Raw genomic sequence first — 17,658 nt, forward strand, 5'->3', positions numbered from 1 at the left:
AATTAAGGGGGTTAAAACGGCGTGAGACTCTTTATGTAAATCAGACCTGACATTGCCCTTGTGACCACAAAAAAACACACTACTCTCTCCCCTCCTTCTCATCCGTCGCCATTTCTCCCCATTCATAAAAAAACCTTGACCACTGCGCACGCGCACTGCCACTCGGAATCCTCCCCATTCATAAAAATGTAACCTCCCGAGTCTCAGTCCCTCCCATTCACAAAAAAAAACCCAACCGAGACATCTGCGCAACTCTTCCTCACCCTCCCATTCATAAAAACTCAACGCCCTCCCCTTTTTCCCCCTTTTTTTGAGGAGATTGCAACATCACATCCAAAGCTGCTCGTCCACAACCGCAGTCGCCTTCTTACGCACCACCAAGCTTGGAGGATAGACCTCTCTCCTACGTTAAACCTCCTTGATTTCTGTATTCCCGTCTTTATTGGACTTAACACTTTTTGGGAGCTACTCAGCACACGACTGGGAATAATACAGCATATATAGATGACGTGTTGCGCAACGATGATGATGACGTTTTTATCCTGAAAGCATCGTAAGTACGCTTTTCGTTTTAAGAAAAATCTGAAAAGATTGTGGTTGCACTGCCTCGTTTTTTTCCCCCCCAGTCTTTTGCAAAAGCTGCCTCTTTTCCCCCCACCTCCAAGCGCAGTCGTGTTTGCACTTGGAGTCAATATTTAACCACCGTGAAGCAAAAGTTGAGGGCGTAGGAAGGGGAAGTTGCGAGGCTTCCGAGCGGATTTAAACACCTATAAATTACAGACAGGGCAGCGTATTCGTCTTTTTTTTCATGCTTTAGCGCCCTTAATGTGATTGAATCACTATTCAGCCTCGGTTCTGAGCCGTTTTCCCCACTGTTTGCAACATTCGCACATGACAGTTAAACATACATGGGATGCTTTTTGTCGTCATTTCTTGCAAACCTGGCAACCTGACCTGGCAACCTACATTCAACGTGCCGTGCACCATTTCATCCCCCATCAAGGTTATACATTCTGTCCTCATTTGCATACATCACATGCCATTTAAACCAAGCATTTGAGTGTATACATACATACATACATATATATATTATATATGCATATATATATATATATATAATATATATATATATATATATAAAGAGACAGCGTCCGCCTCCGGTTTTTATGACTCAGTCCATTCACATATCGAAGGAAAGGAAGGGAGGGGGGAATTGCGTGCGCACACACGCGCACACACACATGCACAGGCACATGAAGCTCACGCACGCACAGTTCCGGCTTATAATGATCCAGATTTGATCACAGTGCCAAGCATTAGTGCAACAACAGGTTTTTGTCTCCGCACGATCCCTGACAAGAAAAAAGGGTGCACGTACATGTTTTCCTTCTATTTAAAATCACCAGTAATGACAATCGATAATCAGAATATGTTTTTTTATGCTTTATGAGGAGAATGAACACGTTTGCTGCATGGTTGCAAAAAGGGGATCATCATCATGACTGCTGCAGCGCTTTGAGTCATGCTTGCAACAGCCAGCGCTGCCAAGCAGCGTTCATTCACACAAAAAAGCTGCAACTGCAACTGATAAAAATACAAAAATACATTATATTTGAGGGGTTGGAGCCCAGATTTTCACAAATAATGCCCAACTGATGACGACTAAAAGATAGAAAACGAGCGTTTGTATTTGACTGTGTCTTTTCTTGTTGTACTTGTTTGTATCTTGGCAGTCTTTTGCATGCAAATCCAGCTCTGTGGTGCTCCCCCTTCTTTGGAAGCCAGTCTAAACAAAGCCTAAAACATACATTGTTCTAATGTCAGAGTTAGAACACGACCCCATTTGGGTCGACCCATGAGAGAAATACTAAAATATTCCAGTTTGCATGAAGTAAACCAGAAATTGCATGTCAATTCTGCAACGGAGAGTTCAAAATACCCAAATGGAACCAAAAAAAAATTTACAAAACATAGGTTCGCGACCCAAAACGGGTCGCAGGCGAAAAAAAAAGTGTCATCAATTGAAAATTTAGTGAATCGTTGATGCCTTCATTTATTAATCATCAAGTATTTATGAGTAATTTTTGTACAGGACATGTCAGGGGTTTTCAAAGTGAAGCACAGTGAGCTTCCCATTAGAGAATATAATACAACAGGGGCCTCCCCCCTCCCCAAAACTGACGTCTGGAGTATATTTTGTGGGGTTTTCCACTCAACCCGGCATGTGTTCATTCTCTCAGCATAGGAAGTGAAAATCACTTCATTGTGCCTTGAAACATAACTGTAGTTTGCTGAGCTGCTTTGAGAATTAGGTTTTTCTTTATGTTTCTCAAACTGCTGTGCCTCCCTTGAAGTCTTCTGCCGCCGTACTTTGAAGACTCTTGGTATATTCCAGTGTCACAGCAATACATGCTTTTTTTTTTTTGCCTCATTTTGAACACATTTCACATTTCAAATTGCGGGTCTTGAGCTGAAAAAGTTGGGGCAAACTCTTCATTACACATCGGAATCCCCTGCAAATATGCCCCCCCCCCCCAGTGGCTGTGGATGGGATAGGAATGAAATGACAGTGATGAGAGTCGCACAATTGCTTTTCAGTGCATAACCTTCTTGTAGAAATAGTCCAAACATTTTGGTTTGGAGTAAGTCATTGATGAGTTGTCCAAACGAGAAAAAGAAAACTCTTCAACAGCATTTCTGGTAGACAAAAAAAACACATTTTGTGACCAAGTACCAACTGTCCTTTTTATTTCTTCACAGTTGTGCTAAATGCTGCTTTAGAGTGACGAGTGCCAGGCACCAGCCTACAGATGGAGTCCAGGGTTCCCCACCACATCCCCGGAGTGTCCTCCTCCATCATATCCCAGCCCCTGCTGGACAGTCGAGTGCCCTACGGCCGCCTGCAGCACCCCCTCACCATCTACCCCATCGATCAGATCAAGTCCTCGCATGTGGAGAACGACTACATCGACAGCCCCGCCATCGTCTCCCAGCAGCCCCCGAGTCAGAAGGCACTGAGCAGAAGGTCCAAATGTCCTGGTCATGAGGGGTTCGTGGGCGCCAACCACAACAACCATCATAATCACCAGCACCATCACCATCACCAGGGTAGGTGCGAGCCTCACCACGACACCACCACCCACCCTTGGATCTCCTTCAGCGGGAGGCCCAGCTCAATCAGCAGCAGTAGCAGCACATCGTCGGACCAGAGGCTGCTGGACCACGCAGCGCCCACCCCGACCGTGGACCACCACCCTAACCTGCACCCCCACCAGGGCCTTGTCAACACAATCACCACTCGAACTCCTGGCTGCTTGGCTCCCTCTGAACCTAAAGTCGTAACCTCCTCGTCCTCCTCTCCTGCTTCCTCCTGCACCTCCTCGTCTAAATTGCTGGACCTCAAGTCTGGGAAACTTCCTGCAGGAGGCCAGCAGGGGTCGGCGCTGATCCCGTCCTCCCCAGCTGAGAAGAAGCACCTCCTCCTCTGCGAACACTGCGGCAAGTGCCGATGCACCGAGTGTACCCTTCCGCGGACCCTGCCCTCCTGCTGGGTGTGCAACCAGGAGTGCCTGTGCTCCGCTCAGAGCCTGGTGGATGCAGCCACTTGCATGTGCCTGGTCAAGGGGATCTTCTACCACTGCACGGAGGACGAGGACGATGAGGGCTCGTGCGCAGACAAGCCCTGCTCCTGCTCGCAGGCCAACTGCTGCGCACGCTGGTCCTTCATGGCCGCCCTCTCTGTCGTCCTGCCTTGTCTGGTGTGCTACCTGCCGGCCACTGGCTTGGCGAAATTGGGACAGAAGTGCTACGACAATGTCAGCAGGCCCGGCTGCCGGTGCAAGAACTTGCAAGGTGTCATCCCGGTGTGTAAAAACGGAGGCACGGAAGCGAAAGTGGGGACACTTGAGAAGCAGCCGCAACGGGGTTCATGATACCACAACGTCCTGTCAGGCGTTGCTAAAAAGACAAACTGGACAGCACCACAGTACTTGTTCAATCTCTAGGGACCCCTTAACCAACCACAATAATCTGCTGGAAGATGTAATACAAAAAAGGTACTTATAATAGCTTCTTGACCTGTGTTCTGAAAGGCTGGGTGATCAAAACGGGCCTGACCAGAGAGGGTCGACAAGCTCTTGTAGACGTCGTCTGTTAAAGGGAAACCACCTCGGGTCCGGAGTTTGGCTTGTTTTGAGAGGACGACTGATGGCACAAAGTCAGCTCGTTTTGTGACTAACCGTAAACTGGTTCACTGATTGTGGGATAATATATGAAATATATAAGTTAAACTGCAGAGCTAAATATCTATCCACTCCTTCCTTTCCCCCCATAAGCACAGCCCCTCTACCTGATTATGAACACCTATGGTTGAAATATGCTAGCTTGGGAATGGTAACGACCCATCCGTCGCCACAGATCATTTGAACGAGCGAGACTCTGACGGTTGATTGTGGATCAGTTCCGAGGTAGTGCATGTCATGACCTGCATGCTCCACTGTGCTAGAAGTAAGTCAATGTGTTGTAGAGAAATGTCTTTTCAAACAACAAAAAATTAGACGCAAACCTTCTCAGGGACTGTCCTCTTTAGAGTCTGCTGCGTTCGCAGGTTGCTTGAGAAGCCGGGAATGTTCGAGGCAGGGCTTCAACGGGGTTGAAGGAAGAAAAACACGGCTGATGACCGCGATGAACTAGTAATCTCGTATCACCAAATCCCCGTGAAGTTGGTTGACTTTTGCAGTTGGTTCTCGGAAATTTCCTACTTCTCAGTGTTCTTGCACGCAGCGGAGAAACTGCCGAAGAACCCGATCTATTTCCTCTTTGCACAGAAATAGGGCAAAGGAACTATCCGGGGCGAAAAGGCAACATCGAAAACTCATACGAGGGTTAAGCTAGCCTTTCCCCCTGGAAACGAGGCAGGGTTTACGTGTTCAGTGCGGAAGCTGCCTCGGCCCCTTGCACAACTTTTTTTAGGTCGACGCTAGCCCTTAAAGATCGTACTAAAGCACAGTATTGAGGTAGTATGTGCGCTACTTTTAGAGTGTCTTCGTCGTCATCATTAGAGCCGCGTTTTTATTCCGAAAAGTCTTATTTTTGTGGCTTGCATGAGGACTTTTTTTCTTGTTTTTTTTTTTGCCAAAGGAAGCGAGCTTACAGTCGTACAGTACGTAGTCGCAGTCCGAGGGGGGCGATTGTGATGCGCTCTGTTGGTTTTTCTCCCCAAAAAAATAACAGAAAAAAGCATGCTGCCCTTTAATACCGAAGGCCTTTTGTGTTTGTAGCTTAAAAATGGGGGGGGGGGTCTGTCGTTGTTGCGCTCCATGTTCGCCCTCGAGTTGCGCTAGCATTTGTCCGCTTGCACAAAGCTGATTACACACTGTCTTTAGCCTCGATTGAATGTAAGCGGCAATATTCGAAAGAGCGGGAAAAGGTGCCAAAAAGCGGAAGAGCAGCCAGGCTTGTATGAGCAAAGTATATATTTAGTAATAGATGCTATGCAGGTTGTCATTCGCTGTAAATACTTTCACATTTGTGTTCTTGAGAGGAGAACACGTCCTGGAAGGTTGCATGGTACACTATAATAACTACCATTAAAAGAGAATATATTAGATATCTATTTTTCAGCTTGAGTGGAACGAAGGGAAACACTTGATTTAAAACAAAAACAAGTGTGCCCGGCAATAAAAAGAAAAAAAACCTTGATTTAAAAAGTGAACAGCTCCAAGTTTGACTAGCAGGCTAAGCTAATTCCCTCCGCGGCGCACGGAGGGAACACAATCCACCCGTGTCCGGATCGACCCATTTCCTGTTGCTCCGTTTCTTTCGCTCTTGACTGACAAACACAGCTGCCGCGCATACATTTGTGTCACAGCTCGAGGCTGCGTTGCCGCCTGTTTCGCCTCGTCTGCTGCCGGTTTTCCAGTCTTTTTCTCCCCTTCGCATACTTTTTCCACGTGCCCAGTGCAGCATAATCCTCAACAGTTCCGTGATTGTGCTTTTTTTTTTTTTCCTTCTCTGCCAATGCTGTGACCCCTCTGCACACGCTCCACCGCCACCGCCACCGCCACCTGCGTCGCTCACTTGACGCTCCTCAATCCTCAAATCCCATTTTTAGCTGAACGACGCTACTCCGTTCCTTTATGCCTTTGCAAATGTTTTGGGGGAGCGAATAAAACTGTGCTTTTTTTTTTTTTTTTTTTTAGATATAATGGAAAGGAAAGGAAAAAAAAAGCTCTCATATAAAAGTTTCCCTTTATAGATATATTTATTTTGAAGTTCTATTTTATATAGTATTTATTTAGATTGCCAACTTTCTGTTTGTGAAGAAAGCCTATGTTGAAATGGAATGTACAACGACAATGGAAATATATATTGTTAAATATAACTCACTGATGTGTTGTGTCTTTTGTGACCGGGTGCTTCGTATAACGCACAACATCAACAAAGAACTTACATCCGTACGTAGATGGATAAATGATATCCCGCTAATATACGTACACGAAGTAAACAGCTTCCGGTGATTGATAGGCTAGCTGTCTAAACTATATAAGCTAAGTAGCTACCATGGATAGACTAGGGAAAAAAAATATCTCGCAAAAATATATATAGGCAACAAAGGACAGGCTAATTAACTAGCTAAAATGTAGCTATAGGTGAGGTAGCTAGCTGAAATATGTATGCTAAATAGCTATGATAGATAGTAGCTAGCTATTATATATATGCAAAGTAGGCGTAGCCCTGCACACACACTGGGGCTGGAATTTGCGACCACGCATCCCCACCAAATGAGAGTTAAGTCGAACAGTCCTAGCCAACAAGCTAAAAGCCCTGGGCTGTCAACTCATTGTGCAGCACAGCTCTGAAGGCGTCAGGGAGTGATATTTACAAAACACTGTAAAAATAAAATATATGCTCAGTAGCTACCAAATGTAGATAGATAGGGTAACTAGCTGGCGAAAAATATATCTTGCTAAAATGTATAGGCTAAGTAGCTACAGTAGCATTAGGTAAGCCATTAGATCATTCTTGCTACAATATATAAGTAACTACCTTATATATATATATATATATATATCGATAACTAGCTCACTAAAATTTTAGCTTGCTAAAATATATCAGCTACATACCTGCCGTAGTTAGCTAGGTAAATACATACACGCACACACACACGCGCTAGCTAGCAAAGAAAACATGTTTGCTAAAATATATAAGCTAAGTAGCTACCATAGATGAATAGGCTAACTAGCTTCCTAAGAAGTAGATCGATAACATACCTTGTTTATAGTGGTTAATTGGTTCCAAACCCAACTGCGATAAATGAATTTCCATGATATAGAATTCAATGTTAATAAATGGAATATTTTAGTAGTTAGCGTATAAAAAATACGGTTTTTAACATCATTAGACGTGAAATAACACCCATATTGTCATCTTTACACTCCTATTAATCTTTGTTGACGACACTTTGCTCAACTCTTGTGTTGCAATGACTCGTGTTAGCAAGCTAAACTGTTGGCCTCAAATTTGTTTCTTCTAAACTTAAGAAGCCAAAAATGTACCACTTCCACACAGAACGGGAGGAGAAACTTTTTCTCCCCACTCTATCACGTCGGACATGCCATGTATTTCAATATGTTTTGACTGATAATAGACCGTAGTCTACCACGAAAAAGCTATCCTTTATTAATGAATTCATTTCTGAAAAAAACGAGGGAGCGATTATCGAATATAGCGAGGGACTACTGCACTGCATATGCTTAGTAGCGACTATCGATAGATCAGGTAACTAGCTTGCTGAAAATGTAGCTTGTTAAGATATACACGCTAAGTAGCGACAATAACTACATCAATATATAGGCTAACAAGCTAAGAAAACTACCGAGCTAAAATATATAAGCTAAGGGACCTAAGACGACTATAAATTAAATTAATCATAAATTAATCATCTTTCTTGCTAGCTAGCTAACATACTGTATATGCTTAGTAGCGACTATCAGTAGACCAGGGAACTAGATTGCTGAAAACGTATCTTGTTAAGCTATGCACGCTAAGTAGCGACAATAGCTACATCAATATATAGGCTAACTATGAGAGTGAGGCAGTTTATAGCGAACGTATGTAAATTAAAACTAGCGATACATGGCGGGGCGCATATCGCTAATCGATCGGGAGATAAAATATCGCGGTATATCCCCATATGGAGATATTGTCACACTCCGAGCCACGTCTGTTCACAGCGCCACAGGTAGTGCAGGTGTGCCTCGTGTATTGCATGATTTGCACTCAGTGATACGACTATTTAGTAATCCGGCAAGGTTTTTCAACCCCCCCCCCCCCCAAAAAAAATCCAAAAATCTCAGCAGAGTTCCCGTGCGGACAGGGCTCGAGTTCCCGAGTCCCACACGTCCTGTGTGTGTGTGTGTGTGCGCGCGTATGAATGGATCTCACTTTATAAAACAGTGGCGGGCCCGCCAAGGCCAAATAAAGCTGGCGCTGAATGGGGGACGTTACGTAAGTCTCAGGAAACGGTTGTCAGGCTTCCTGCAGACCACGACGCTTGCCGGTTGTTGTGTTGAGCACACAGGGCTGCTTTGTGACAATCCGGATGTGTCACATTCTTTTCACGCCGAGACCTCCGGCACTCACCTGTGCCGCTTGTTACCTGAGGCTGAAAACCACGCCGCCTTCAACACTTGCTTCCTGGGTGTTTACCTCAGCGCACCTGGAAGGGAGGGATGCGTGAGATGGCGAGGAAGCCCGAGAAGAGGAAGATAGAGTCCAACAGAGAGAGCGCGAGAGAGAAAGGCCCCGCAGGCACGACCGTGTCTGCTCTGACTGGAAGATCACGCTGCCTCCTGTTTACCTGCACACCTCTGTCAGCACACACACACCTGAATTTTGGCTTCCTTCACACCTACACACACACACACACACACACACACACCCCTGGCCCGCATGCTTATCAACACAGGAAGCTCAGGCAGCAGAAGAAGACACTGTTTACCATCAGCAACATTCTGTCGCATCAAAGAACGAGTCATCATCCAGACTGCGCACGTGAAATAACACAGCAAAGTCGCATGCATTGACAACGCAATCAAATCTCAAGATTACGCGCACTGAACCGGGTAAAAATGACGTTTTATCTGTAATAATACCAGTTGACTCTTGTAAAACTGCCACTTCGGTTCTTCATTCGATTGTGACTAATATTTGGGCTTTATTCCCGTAAAACGCCGGCTGTTTTTTTCCCCCCATTTCTGCTGATTTTTTTTCATGTCAGCTTTCCTCTTGTACATTTTCTTCTCACAATTATTTAACTTTATATCTTTTATTAACTTTATATCTTTCTTTCTTCTTGATGTCAACATTGTCACTGAAATGATATTTTTCCTCATTTTACAAGTTTATTCTCATGTCTTTTCAAAGTGGAAATCCATTTTTTTCCTCGTCATATTTTGACTTTACTCTGGTAAAATTTCTGCTGTTGATTTTTTTTTTTGGGGGGGGGGTATAGTTTTCCAAATATTATATGATTATATTATATATTATATTATATATAATATAATATTATAGTATTATTATTATAATTATTATATTATATTATAATATCTAATAATATATTATTATATTATAATATTTATTCTCCTGTTAAACATTTTCCCCCAACCTAAGTGTCCAAAAATTGCAACTTTATTGTTCTTGACTTAAAAAAAAAAAGCATTTTTATTTCAACGTCGTTCTACTAAAATGTAAAAATATTATATGATTATATTATATATTATATTATATATAATATAATATTATAGTATTATTATTATAATTATTATATTATATTATATTATAATATTTAATAATATATTATTATATTATAATATTTATTCTCCTGTTAAACATTTTCCCCCAACCTAAGTGTCCAAAAATTGCAACTTTATTGTTCTTGACTTTAAAAAAAATCATTTTTATTTCAACGTCGTTCTACTAAAATGACATTTTTCCTCACACTCTTACTTTATTCTTGGGAAATGATGACCTTTTTCCTTGCTAGATTACAAGTCTTCTCTTAATATTTCGACTTTTGAGGTTTCCTTGTTAAATGACATTTTTAGACTGTGCAGCGGGGGCGAAAAAATCACAGCCGCGGGACGCAAATGGCCCCCGGGCCCTACTTTGGACACCCCTGGTATAAATGAAAGGAATAAAGGACTGAGCATCACAAATAAGGCCACAAAAGTCGATCCACACAGATGAAAACAGAAGAACGTGGATAAAAATATGGGCAAACAACGCCAACAAACCGCCTGTGTTATCGGCCATTCTCCAGTTTCAGTCATGTCGACAACCGCTTACCTCAATGTCGTGGGGCGTCTGCATAAACGGGTTCCACGGTTCTAACAAATAACAGCTTCAAAATGATTTCCAGCATTTGTGATGCACAGGTTGAAGAGTCATGTGAACTCGATGCAACAACTCCACATTTCCCTTGCGTCCTGACACCCCGTCTAAGAGTTTGGCTTCACAAAACAGACAAAAAAGAAGATTCTAATGTGTAAAATGGGGTTAGTGGCCCTTTAATATGCTGATATTTTGTCCCAGTGAGCATGTGTGACAGAAGTGTGCATGTGTGTGCTTTTTCCTGCAAGTGGAACCTCGTGATGTCCGCACCTGTGGAATGCACGCATGTTGTTTGCCTTTACAAATACACACACACACACACACACACACACACACACACATAGTATCTGCAATGCTTCCGTTCCCCACCCCTCCTCTTCTTCCCTCAGTGGAATTCAAAAGTAAAATGAACCCGAGTGTGACAGGACGGCTTCAGCTGCAGGAAAAACACACATTTCAACACTCGGGGCTGCTGGGACAGTTGGAGGAGAACAGGGAGCAGTGGAGGTGCGGGTGTGCAGCATGTGGCCTCAGTCAACATAAATGGGAGCCATTGGGACGGTGGAACATGAACATGTACTGTATGTACTGTATGGAACCATATTTGGAACCCTTTTGTGGGTATTCTACATGGTACTGACGCCTTTGATTCGGCTTATATGAGAGAAGACGGCATCAGATTTAGAAATCGCTACGCACGTTTGAGCTTTTTATTATTTGAAGAAATATCGCAAGGCACGAGGCCAACATGTTGCGCTGCAAACCAATTTGTAGAGATAATAGCGCATTCCAGGCTGCTTGGAAGCAGGAAATATCACATTTGGAGCCCCCCCCCATGTGCATTCTACTGGAAAGTAAGCAAAAAACACGACCTCAATAAGCGCGTTGTTTAGGATTAGAGGTACAGTTCAATTATACTGAAGTATCCGTGTGACATAACTGCAATGAAACATGGCAGCCCCCACTTTACTGACGTTTAATAATTTAAAACAACCTAAAATAAATGCAGTGATTTTAAAAATAGCATTTATACATCATGACGGCGTCTTCTACTAGATAAGGACAACTCAACACCTTCAAAGTGTGATTAGGATGAAAAGACAAAGAAAGTATAGTAATAATCACCAATTATTAATTATGTTCAATTTGAAAGTATTTTGATGAAGATTTTAATAAATATTTAAAATAATCACACATTATTTTCAAAAAAATACATTATATTGAAATATAATACTTTATTTTTATATTTTAGCAATTGCATATAATCATATTATTACTTTTTGCACAAGCCACAAAATGTAAATATTGTTTTGTTTTAAAATAAGAATAATAATAAATTAATTATTATTATTATTATTATTATTATTTCATTCATTAGTAAAAAAAAAAAATTTAAAAAGGAATCAAAAATAGACAATATACCCTGTAAATTGTGTAAATTGGTGTGTAATTTTGTATGAATAAACTAATAATAAACTAATAAACTAACAATTCGTTTCAATAACGATTCGATTCATACCATGATTCGCGGTTGCCGATACGATTCAAGGACGATGTTGGTTCATTTAGAACGATACGATCCGAACTTTCAATCGATTCAGTAACTTTTTAGCCAAGAATTTCAACCAGCATGGCTGTGGAGTAAATACCTGTACTGGACAATGCAGGTGAAGTTTGTTTTGTGTAAGGGAATCAGGGATAAATTCATTATGGATATGAATAAACAAGTAAAACAACAATTAATGCAAATGCATTCACATTTTATTCGAATAAAGTACAACCAACACTTCAGGTTGAATGAACAGGAGATGAACCTTTTCTTTCAATAAAAGTTCAGTAAGTGCAACCAACATTTCAACGGGAGGTTTACTTCTGCTTTTGTTTTTCAACATAAAAATTAAACAATATTAATATCAAAATAAAGTGCAACCAACATTTCTTAAGGTTGAATTAAAAGTTGATTAACCTGCTACTTTTGTTGTTGTTTTTCAACATAAGAATAATACAAATACAAGATTAATATCAAAAATAAAGTGCAACCAACTTCTCTTCAGGTTTACCTGCGACTTGCTACTGCAGTGCCTGGACGGTCAGCGTTGTGTGAAAGCCCATGGCGCCTTAGTAGGTGGTTGGAGAGATTTGTCGGGTTGCTGTGGTATTTTACTTGACCTTTACATATCCTACAAGCAGCGAGCGACGTATTTAGAGCATCTCCCTCTTTGCAAAAGCCCAAGTGTTTCCACACACTGGACCTCTATGGTGGCTTAATTATTTCTCGCTCGCTGGCTTGTCCTCCGCCATCCGCCATGGTACGTTTTGCGGTCTGCTGGCGTGCAGCGATGACATCACAGACAGGCAGACTGAATCGAGTAACGTTTTACGACTTTATCATTAAAAGTGCTAAAAAAAAACACATATCCATATCGTTACACCATAATCATTACACCCCTAACTAATGACAAATAAAAATCCTAAAACTTATATTAATAATATTAACTTATTATATTAATAATATTCATATATTAATAAGAATCAGGAAAACCTATTTTTACAGTACGTTTCTACATACTGACAGGCGGTAGAAGAGCCAAAGCTGGAGTTAAATATTTCCCATTTCACAGCTCAAGTGTCACTTTGAAGCTAAAGAGGTGAAAACGGACAAAAAAAAGAAAATAAGCACCCAAGAAAAGACAGATTAGCGGCGTTTTTTTTTTTTTTTTCCAGGCCTCCTTGCCTTCTCCCATGCAAGTCATGCAAGCAGTCAGCATGTCCACCATGGAGTCAGTCAACCCAGGCAGCAAACAAGCCAAGCGCTCCGCTTCTTTTCAGCGGGGCCACTGGCACGGGACCAAGTCATGCCACCAAACAAAGAGCTAGTGTCTTGCATCACTTCCCCTCAGAGAGGCCATCCAAGCCACAGCAGCTCTTATCACCAGGCACTGCCAGTCTGCAGCCAGGCCTCCAGCACAGTGGCCTCTTTTTGCAAGCTTTCCCACATTAGGCATCACCATTAAACTGCTGTGCTAATGTCGTACGTCCTACTAATGTACCATAGAAGCGTATTATGGAAAAGAACTAGCACAGATCTCCACCGATGCCCAACAATCCTGATTTGGATTTGAAACTCACAATACGGTTTTTAACATTATGAGGGCCCTCTAGGCATAAACTTACACCCCTATATTCACCTGTACACTTGTACTACCCAATTTAGTAGACACATGCTTGTGTGTGTTGCTATAAATATGTTCCATAGGGGAGCTGAGTGGCGGGCGGACAGGAAGTGACATCTGGGGTTCAGAGTTGAGTTTCAGTTTGGCGTGGCTTACGGCCGCAACACAAGCCCGTGTTTTTATTAGGGATTTTTATGCCTGTTGTGAGATAATTCAAACCTGCAGCCTGTTGTTGCGGCAATCAAGCGGGTGTGTCTCACCGAATATTACAGTAACATTACTGACACCTAGTGACCAATGTAGAATGCTACATATTCAGAGCGTCTTTGAATGCGCCTTATATACAGTACAGTATGTATTTTAGTTCACTTAGCAATTTTTATGCTAGAAAATGCTTAATTTAGATAAAAGATGTCAAATTGGCTTCAATATGCTTTTTTTTTTTTTACTAATAACAGGCCATATTCAACCACAAAGCAGTATGATTTATGAATGTAGTTTTGAAAAATGATGATAGAGTGAAGCCGCGACGTGGCGAGATGACAACTGCATTGCTCTATTTTGCCAGTGATAAGGATAACAACGCAGCGATCATGATGGAATAAATGACAAATTAGAAGAAAACAATCTACCATGCATTCCAATACAATTCAAAGTTCCTTGGTGAATTTTGTACCAATGAGTCTGTTTACACTTTATGGCGCTTGCTTGACTTGTTTTTTTTTTATAAACACACCCCTGCCCCTCGTGTTATTTACTGAGAAATAAAATATGTGACGCTCTTTACAAAAGTGGAAAAAACTTCCTGGATTCCCATCATACTGCTGTACCCTAAGTGGACAATAGTCTCATTTACAACTGAGACATACTGTGTCTACGAAGCTATGCAATCCCGCCCTTGGTGGCTTTCCATTTACCTCCGAAAATGCGATGTGTTCGAGGCAAGAGGGTTTGTAGGTTGGCGAGTTAGTTAGCAGGACTGCGCAAAAACCAGTTACGTGTAAAAGTATGTACTGTATGGGGTGGAAGAAGGGCCTTCTTAGATGATGTCTGCTTTGTGCTGCCATTCTGCTTTCTCCCCAAATTTTCGATATGTGTTTCCCTCCAGTCTACAGTGATCCTATTATTTTCTTATTGAAATAGTTAAGCAGTGAAAGTCTGGAATCTTAATGGGCAGCTTTGCTCCTCAGTCTTGATAAGTATTCCGCCGGTGTAGTTTGATACTTCCTTCCATGCCACAACCTCTATGTGTGCATGTGTGTGTGTGCGTGTGTGTGTGTGATGGTTACGTGTCTGTTTTCAACAGGCCCCTTGGCTGCCTAAGGGGGGGTGGACATGTGCAGGGAAACAGTTGCATTCCTTTCAGATCGTCCCCTCACACACAGGGAAAACACACATCCTTCCCTCATTCACATCTATTCACCACGGTGCATACGAAACACACTAACCCTCTCCTCCTTCTCTCTCCGTTTCTCAACAACCAGCCCCCCTTCACAAAAAAACCAAACCGACCAAACTTGGCTTCCGACCCCAGAGCAGGGCCACGCCCACTTGGCGGCAGCCTGCAGTGCATTCCTGCTGAGAGCATTGTCAAAGCCAAGCACTTCCTCTGGATGTGGGCCAGCGTCGACACAATAACATTGCAAACATTCATCCCCTGGCTCTTACACTTCATGAATGACACCACACACACACACACACACACACACACACACACACACACACACACACACACACACACACACACATACATATACACTGTATACAAAACTGTATTGCAAAACACTGTTTGCAAAACACTGTTTGCAAACCCTTCTTTGACTCACACTTCGTGCAAAATAAAGGGGACCAAAAGGGGCCTGGCAGCTTCTCAGGACCTCTCAGAAACCTCAACACATAATGTTAGATGGCTACCTACATCCGGCGGTCCTTGGGCCAAATTCGGCCCATGAATGACACAAATTTTCATCCAAATTTTCATCAAATGCTGCACTTTTTAACTAGATCTGCATCAAAATGTAATGTTTTTTGCGTTGCATTGCTATCCCTATAGTATTTGAACCTTTTTATCTACAAAATGTGCATTTTTAATTGCCGTAAATTCTCTACTATTGTGTGTACCTGAGTATAAGCCGCACCCACCAAATTTAAAGAGAAAAAAAAAAAGTATGTAGGCAGCATTTGTCCATAAGCCGCAGGTGTCCACACTGTAACATGGGATATTTACACAGAAAGACACACTATAAACCTTGAAATCGTACCGACACTCGGTGTTCCCAGCGTCACTCGTTAGCGGCGATGAGTGGGACGTGAGGTGCTTTTTTCCCCATCGCAGTTCAACAGCTGCCACAGTAAAGCAGTCCAAGCAGAAGCGGTAGTAATTCTATGCTTAATGCTTCTTGATCAAACTTACTTAATATTTGTCAGATCAAAAAACTATCGCTGCATAAGACTTCAAAATGTGATATTAGCGTCCAATCTACCACTCCAATTCACTACTTCCTGAATCTGCACTCTAAGCATCATAGGAACTGTAGTTCTTTTAGCCATAAGTTAGCTGCATCATTGTTTAATCCGCAGGGTTCAAAGAATGTGAATCGCTCGTGACTGTGATTGGTGGATAATGAGGAAGTGTTGCGTTGCTGTCATGGAGAAAAGTGTGTGCGCTGCTTTTGACGCGTTATGGTCAGCGATAATGTTTAAAAAAAAAGCATCAAACTTTGTGCATCTGTCAGGATGCTACATTACTTACAAGACATTACTTGCACAATATCACCTTCAAATACTTACTGCAGTCTGCATTCATTTAGCACCCAAATGAGGCACCCATAGATACCTCTGGTGCCGTAACCATAGCGAGTTTCGGTATGCATCCCTAGTCTAGGTTGTTCTTTTTGAAGAGCGGCTGGATCACAGCATGTTTCGAGGCAGTTGGGAAGCAACCCAACACCAGAGACAATTCACCATCTGGACAATACCGGGGCTGATAGAGTTAAAAATGCTTTTGAAGAGACAGGATGGATCATTTTGTATCTGTTTAAGTATATTTTCTATAAATAATCCTACCCCTTCTCCACGTCCCACTTACTGATAGTTTGTTGACTTCCTGTGTTTGACAAGTTAAGTAAATACAAAATAAATTTCAATAAATAAAGATAAATGAATACAACCGACATAAACTGTCATTATCTCCCCACATCGTAAGGATGGTGTTTCAATTTTGCTGTGCAATGACAATGGCAAGAACATATGAAGAGTTTAGTCTGGAGGTGCGGGGCATAGAAAATGTTAGGAGATATTCGCTCAAACTTCAGCAATGCCTCCTTGCTAGACACCCCCCACCCAAGTCACACTTTCCAGGCTTAAAGATGGACAGATGGTGGAAAGAGAGGTAAATATATCCACATCAGACTGGAAACAGGCGGTTTATGGGAACTTTATCCTTGCGGATATGTACACATGCCGAGACACTGCTTCATCATGCTATAAACAACCTGCTGCATGCACACATGGCGGAAACTAACATGGACGTTCTCACTCGCATGTCCGTACAGTTGTGTTGTGACGGACGCAGCGATGTGAGCACATCTGTTGCTCCCCACCAACGTGCCAGCACGCTATCTGCTTGACGAGGCTCTTGGGAAAACTTGTAAATTTCACATGGTCACATCTTCTTTGCGAGTTGGAATGCCCCCCCGCCCCCTTCCTGTTAACATACATCTGTTTAGTCAATATCGTGAGCAACAAGGAAAATCTCCATGGCAATCTGTCGGACACACACAACAACAACACTGCATCTCTGACACTAGCGTGCCTATAGGTGAGGAGTAAAGGGGTCAAGTCACGTTTCCTCAGATATGTGAGAGTTGTGGGTGTTTGTGTGTGCATGTGCATCTCCTGTCACGGTACCTTTGCGTCCCGGCGCCGTTCCGCTGTACTGCAGCGTTTTTGTATTCTTCTTAAAAGATATTGTTGCAGACGAACCGAAGGATAATTTACAAGCTAGCAAGCCAGCAATGACACAGCAGACATGGCAGGAACGGCACGAAGGAGATTGACTGACAATGGTCTTCAGCCAATCGGGACGCAGAAA

The 17,658-nt window shown here is 42.5% G+C and overlaps 1 protein-coding gene across 1 annotated transcript; it reads left to right on the top strand.

Moving 5' to 3' along the window:
* Nucleotides 1-245: 245 nt before the first annotated feature.
* spry4 (sprouty homolog 4 (Drosophila)) lies at nt 246-6,443 on the top strand. The gene is made up of 2 exons (XM_054755674.1): nt 246-553; nt 2,761-6,443. Exon 2 carries the CDS (start codon nt 2,811-2,813, stop codon nt 3,930-3,932), a length of 1,122 nt encoding a protein of 373 aa, XP_054611649.1. The 5' UTR covers nt 246-553; nt 2,761-2,810; the 3' UTR covers nt 3,933-6,443.
* The last annotated feature ends 11,215 nt before the right edge of the window (nt 6,444-17,658 follow it).

The sequence above is a fragment of the Dunckerocampus dactyliophorus genome, chromosome 16 (genome assembly GCF_027744805.1).
Source record: "Dunckerocampus dactyliophorus isolate RoL2022-P2 chromosome 16, RoL_Ddac_1.1, whole genome shotgun sequence".
Lineage (NCBI taxonomy): Eukaryota > Metazoa > Chordata > Actinopteri > Syngnathiformes > Syngnathidae > Dunckerocampus > Dunckerocampus dactyliophorus.